This window comes from Rattus rattus, chromosome 11, assembly GCF_011064425.1.
Source record: "Rattus rattus isolate New Zealand chromosome 11, Rrattus_CSIRO_v1, whole genome shotgun sequence".
NCBI lineage: Eukaryota > Metazoa > Chordata > Mammalia > Rodentia > Muridae > Rattus > Rattus rattus.
Genome location: NC_046164.1, coordinates 14,772,106 through 14,778,642, shown reverse-complemented (window position 1 = coordinate 14,778,642; position 6,537 = coordinate 14,772,106). Strand labels below are relative to the sequence as shown.

At 43.0% G+C, this 6,537-nt stretch overlaps 1 protein-coding gene across 6 annotated transcripts in view; it reads left to right on the top strand.

Moving 5' to 3' along the window:
* The first annotated feature begins 2,350 nt into the window (after positions 1 to 2,350).
* The window catches only part of LOC116912744 (zinc finger protein 431-like), a 70,200-nt gene continuing 66,013 nt past the window's right edge, over positions 2,351 to 6,537 (top strand). For 3 of the 6 annotated variants that reach the window (XM_032916893.1, XM_032916890.1, XM_032916891.1), the window contains exon 1: positions 2,360 to 2,581. In XM_032916893.1, the coding sequence (XP_032772784.1) occupies positions 2,552 to 2,581 (30 nt within the window). In that variant the 5' untranslated portion in view covers positions 2,360 to 2,551. Of the gene's footprint in view, positions 2,582 to 6,537 lie in introns of all 6 variants that reach the window. The other 3 variants (XM_032916888.1, XM_032916889.1, XM_032916892.1) reach the window with 3 other exon arrangements.

The following is a 6,537-nucleotide window of genomic DNA, read 5'->3' as shown; positions in this document are numbered from 1 at the left end:
TTCTTTCTTCCTTTCTTTAAAAACAAAGAGAAATATTGAAAGAAAGTGGTTTCAGTCACCCAACACATGAGATACCTTTTACAATCTAGACAAAATTAACTCCAAATGAATCACAACCAAAATGTTAAACGGAAAAGAAGAGCTTGCAGACTGTCCTAGAGAAATTAAACCTGTCTGCCATTGGCAAACTCCCAATGGTGTTGCTGTACACAAGCTCTTGCTCCAAGTGCTTTGGGCAGGTTCAGCACAGAGAATGAAGTCACTCAGGGACCGCCGCTTGCCGCAAGGATTGTTAATACCAAGACGGACCTCACATAGGCTGCAGGGAGAATATCCTGCCCATGTTGCAACTTCAGAGTTTGCTCAAGTTCCCTCAGTACACAGCAGTGAGGTTAAAGCGCAACACACCAGATCACTTAAAAAGCCGCGAGTGCGCAGACATTGCAAGGGGGATTCCCGGAAGCACCCTCCTCCTCTTCTGACTGAAGGGCTTCTTGGAGGCCCTGATTGGCCAGTGAATCTGTCAGTTTGTGTCTGCCCTTCCCCTGGGCACAGCTTCTTGGGATAGTGAAACCGGGAATTTCTCTGTGTTTTAGCAATGCTTCGCCTGGCTGGTACTGGGCTTCAGGGGACTGCCAAGACAGCGCTCTGGGATGGGAAAAGCAGTCTGGGATGAGAGGTGAAGCCAGAGCTGGTTCAGGGATTCCTTGGCTTGGTATTAGGTCGGGCCTCATGGGGATCTCTGACAATTTTACACCTAGGCTCCAGGAGGTGGAGTGGAAGAGGCTTGAACTCGGAGGCTCCTCCCCCAGGTCTCGGGGAGGAACAGGGAGCTATGGCTTAGATCTAAGGCTAGGTAGGAAGTGTGTTCATTCACTGCCTCAGGATCCTTGTCGCTCTCTTCGTAGTCAGAGCAAAGCTTCACATGCTGACTCGTGTGGAGCAGCCCTCTCAGTTCTTCTCGTCTCTCATGAGCTGGATACCTGCACCAACTTTTCTCAGACATCTTCTGTTTTTGTTTTCTAACCACCTTTTAAATTTTCAATAACAGAACAGTGTCTGTGCTCAGTCTACTGCTCTAGCCTTAGATCTGAAAAACATCATTTCTCATGATGTTGGCGTGCTTTCTGCATGAAAACAAAAGAGAACAAAACAAAAGAACAAACAGAATTTGCTGGTCTGGGAGTGAGGCTCAATGATACAGGCAAGGTGTAATGTCCACCACTCATTCCTTGTGATGTACTTATGTATAACACAAAGTTTACCATCTTCCCCATTTTATCTTTTGCATGTTCATGTGTGTGTAGTCTGATGTGTGTGTGCTGTACATACCGTTCATATGCACGTGTGCCTGTGTGCGTACAGGTGTGTATACATACGGTAATCAAGTGTCAACATTGGGTGATTTTCCCCTGTAGAGAAACCATAGTTCTATGGCATACTGAATTGTGGTTGTGGACAGGTGTGTCCTGGTTCTGCTAAAATGGATTAATTTGGAAATCTATAAGAAATGAAAGACTAGTGAACGAACGGACGATACAATGTGGTGTCGATGAACAATGGATATATTTCACCATAAAAGGACAAGGAATATCTTACATATGTGTTATGATAAGAACTTAGACATCATACCAGTGAATGAGGATGATATGAAGGGACAGATAGTGTGACTTTACTGACACATTCAGAGACACGATTCCTGGACAAAGTGGAGTCAATGGGGACAGATAGTATGATTTTCCTACATACACATTTAGAGTTATAATTCATGGACAAAGTGAAGTCGAGTACCAGAGGTTCCTGGAGACCCTGAGGGCTTAGTCCATAAACTTCCCTTCCCAGACATTCTTCCCTGCAAGAAGTATTTAATCTCAGGTCAGACCCTGAGAAAAGATATGTATCTCTTTTCTGCCGCAGTCAATAAGCAGATTAGAACCAAGGACAGTCTCTCATTTACCACCACCATGGGTAACGCACAGAACGTCTTCCCCTCTCCAATAGAAGGCCCATCTGTGCTTCCAGCCTGCCTCTGCCAAGCTAAGGCCCATCCCTGCTGAACTAAGCCATAGCTCCCTTTCCCAAGGCCTGGGGGAGGGTCCTCCAACTGAGTTCTTGGCTCTTCCACTGCACCTCCTGGTGCCTAGGTGTACAAGTGTCAGAGATTCCCTGAGGCCCGACCTAATATCAAGCCAAGGTATCCCCGAACCAGCTCTGGCTTCTCCTCTCATCCCAGACTGCTTTTCCCATCCCAGAGCTCTGTCTTGGCAGTCCCCTGAAGCCCAGTACCAGCCAGGCGAAGCACTGCTAAAACACAGAGAATTTCCCAGCTTCAGAGTCCCAAGAGGCTGTGCCTAGTGGAGACAGGGACTGACAGATTCACTGGCCAATCAGGACCTCCATGAAGCCCTCCAGTCAGAAGAGGAGGAGGGTGCTTCCGGGAATCTCCTTTTCAGTGTCCGTGCACTTTAGCCCCTATTAGAAGTCTGGTGTGTTGTGCTTTGACTTAGCTGCTGCGTACCGAGGGAACGTAGGCAAGCTCGGAAGTTGCAACATGGCCAGGATATTCTCCCTGCCCACAAAGGTGAGGAGCGGAATCTGTTGTCGTGGGCCCTACACAAGGGTGGGAGGAAACAAACAGCTTGATGCAGCCATGTGTGGGGTCCCTCTTGTTATTAGCCATTCCTGGAGTTAGCAGTGGCATCTGAATGACTTCATTGGCTGGGCCGAAGCAGCACAAAGCATTTGGCGCAGGGGCTTGTGTATAGAGACACCATGGGGAGGGTGCCAATGTCAGACAACCTTAATTTCTCCAGTACAGTCTGCAAGTTCTTCTATCTAACATTTGGTTGGCATTCATTTGGAGTTAATTTTGTCTAGGTTGTAAAATAAAGCTCATGTGTTGGGTGTCTGAAAGCATATTGTTTCAATATTTTAGTTTTTTTTAAAAAAACAAACAAACAAACAAACAAACAAACAAACAACCTTTGAACAGCTGCGTGTTTAGCCGTTTAGAAAATTGTTTCTGAGACAACCTATGTTGTCACCTGGATTCCAGTCTCATGCTCCCCCAGGGCAATGACCCTACTTTCCTTTTTATGAAACTTCCTAAATTCTTTAGACAAAGGGCCTTACCACAAGAGCATTTTAAAATTATTCATCTCAGCCATGTAAGGAACGGTCCTCTGAAGTAAAAGTAAAATACTTGCATGGGGAGCATGGCTTCTGCCTTCAGACCAGAAAGAGGAACACTTTACTGTGTACACTGCAAGGTTAAACAATGCAGACAAGAGCCAGCTCACAGACATAAGTTTAAGAGAGTCATCTGCAGGGGCCACCTTTAGGAAGGAGGTACTGTATGGGGCAGAGTGAGTGATTTTTTTTTTAATTCCCCAGCATTTATTAATTCATGCGTGGGAAAATAGTCTACATTGGTGGACATAAAAGTTGGGAAGTTTATGTTGAACCAAACTTTGTTGATCCAATTATGTCAGCTCAGAAATTTGTATCAGGGGCTATGGGGATAGCGGTGTGTGTCAGGTTACAGATCTCAGCAGCTAATGTTGCACATAGCAACAAGATCGTACATCATCTCACTGATGCCATTTCCTTTACCAGGGAATGGCCTGCTCTTCTTAAAAGTCACTAAAGCTGTGAATTTTTCCAATTTTACCTTTCTTTTTTAAGAAGTGGGTTGTTAGTAACACTTGTAAAATTTCATTTTCTCAGAGCATCACAGCTCTGATCAACTATTTGTTCTTATTTGTCTCTTGGAACTTAAGAGTGTTATTCCTTTTTCTCAAGTCTTTAATTACTTGATTCACTATAGTGTAATTTTTTTTCTTGGATTTTTTTCTTTTACTTACATTTTTTTTTTATTTACATTTCAGATGTTATCTACATTCCCAGTTTCCCATCCATAAAACCTATACCATCCCCCTTCCCCTTCTTCTATGAGGGTGCCCCCCACCTATTCACCCACCCTTTCCTGTCTCCCTGCCCTAACATTCCCTTACATTGGGGGGGGGGGTCCAGCCTTGGAAGGACGAAGGGTTTTTCTTCCCATTGGTGCCCAACAAGGCCATCCTCTGCTACATATGAAGTTGGAGCCATGGGTCTGTTCATTTATAGTCTTTGGGTAGTCCCTGGGAGCTCTGGTTGATTAGTATTGTTGTTCTTATGGGGTTGCAAACCCCTTCAGCTCCTTCAATCCTTACTCTAATTCCTGCAGTGGGGACGCCATTCTCAGTTCAATGTTTTACTTCTAGCATTCGCTTCTGTATTTGTCACTCTGTGGCTGAGCCTGTCAGGAGACAGCTATATCAGGCTCCTGTCAGCATGTACTTCTTGGCTTCATCAATATTGTCTAGGTTTGGTGGCTGTACATATATGGGTGGATCAGGGTCTGAATAACCATGCCTTCAGTGTCTGTTCCAAACCTTGTCTCCATATCTCCTCCTATGGATATTTTTGTTCCCCTTTTAGAAGGACTGAAGCATCCACACTTTGTTTATCCTTCTTGAGCTTCATGTGGTCTGTGGATTGTATCTTGGGTAATTTGAGCTTTTGGGCTAGTATCCACTTATCAGTGAGTGCATAACATGTGTGTTTTTTTGTGATTGGTTACCTCACTCAGGATATTTTCTAGTTCCATTCCATTTGCCTATGAATTTCATGAAGTCTTTTTTTTTTTAAAATAGATGAATAGTACTCCGTTGTGTAGATGTACCACTTTTCTGTTTCTGTTCCTCTATTGAGGGACATCTGGGTTCTTTCCAGCTTCTAGCTATTATAAATAAGGCTGCTATGAACATAGTGGAGCTTGTGTCCTTGTTATATGTTGGAGCATCTTTTGGGTATATGCCCAGGAGTGATATAGCTGGGTCTTTAGGTAGTGCTATGTCCAATTTTCTGAGGAATCACCAGACTGATTTCCAGAGTGGTTGTACCAGCTTGCAGTCCCACCAATGGAGAAGTATTCCTCTTTCTTCACATCCTCAGCAGCATCTGTTGTCACCTAAGTTTTTGATCTTAGCCATTCTGACTGATGTGAGGTGGAATCTCAGGATTGTTTTGATTTGCATTTCCCTGATGACTAAGGATGTTGAAAATTTTTTAAGTGATTCTTAATTCAATATTTTTCAGTAGAGAATAATTTGTTTAGCTCTGTCCCTCATTTTTTAATTTAATTTTAATTTAATTTAATTTGATTCTCTGGAGCCTAACTTCTAGAGTTCTTTGTACATATTGTGTACATCTATCAGATGTGTGATTGGTAAAGATCTTTTTTTAATCTGTTGGTTGCCATTTTGTTCTAATGACAGTGTCCTTTGCCTTACAGAAGCTTTGAAATTTTATGAAGTCCTATTTGTTGATTCTTGATCTTACAGCATAAGCCATTGGTGTTCTGTTCAGGAAATTTTCCCCAGTGCCCATGTGTTCAAGACTTTTCCCCACTATTTCTTCTATTAGTTTGAGTGTATCTGGTTTAATGTGGAGGTCCTTGATCCACTTGGACTTAAGCTTTGTACAGGGTGATAAGCATGGATCAATCTGCATTCTTCTACATGTTGACCTCCAGTTGAACCAGCACCATTTGCTGAAAATGCTATCTTTTTTCCACTGGATGGTTTTAGCTCCTTTGTCAAAAATCAAGTGACCATAGGTGTGTGGGTTCATTTCTGGGTCTTCAATTCTGTTCCACTGGTCTATCTGCCTGTCTGTGTACCAACACCACACAGTTTTTATCACTATTGCTCTGTAATACTGCTTGAGGTCAGGGATGATGATTCCCCCAGAAATTCTTTTATTTTTAAGAATACTTTTTGCTATCTGGGGTTTTTGTTATTCCAAATGAATTTGCAAATTGCTCTTTCTAACTCTTATGAAGAATTAAGTTGGAATTTTGATGGGAATGGCATTGAATCTATAGATTGCTTTTGGCAAGGTGGCCATTTTTACTATATTAATCCTGCCAATCCATGAGCATGGGATATCTTTCTATCTTCTGAGATCCTCAATTTCTTTCTTCAGAGACTTGAAGTTCTTGTCATACAGATCTTTCACTTGTTTGGTTAAAGTCACACCAAGATATTTTATATTATTTGGGACTATTGTGAAGGGTGTCATTTCCTTAATTTCTTTCTTAGCCTGTGTATCCTTTGAGTAGAGGAAGGCTACTGATTTGTTTGAGTTAATCTAATATCCGGCCAGTTTGCTGAAGTTGTTTATCAGGTTGAGTAGTTCTCTGGTGGAACTTTTAGGGTTACTTAAGTATAATATGATATCATCTGCAAATAGTGATATTTTCACCTATTCCTTTCCCATTTTCAGTTTCCCATCCCTAAAACCCTATCCCGCCCCTCCCCCGCTTCTTCTATGAGAGTGTTCCCCCACCTATCCACCCACCCTTTCCTGCCTCCCTGCCCTGACATTCCCTTACATTGGGGGGTCCAGCCTTGGCAGGACAAAGGGAATGAACCCTTTCCTCTCCAACTTACTTCTTGGTCATGATGTTTGTGCAGGAATAGAGGACCTGAC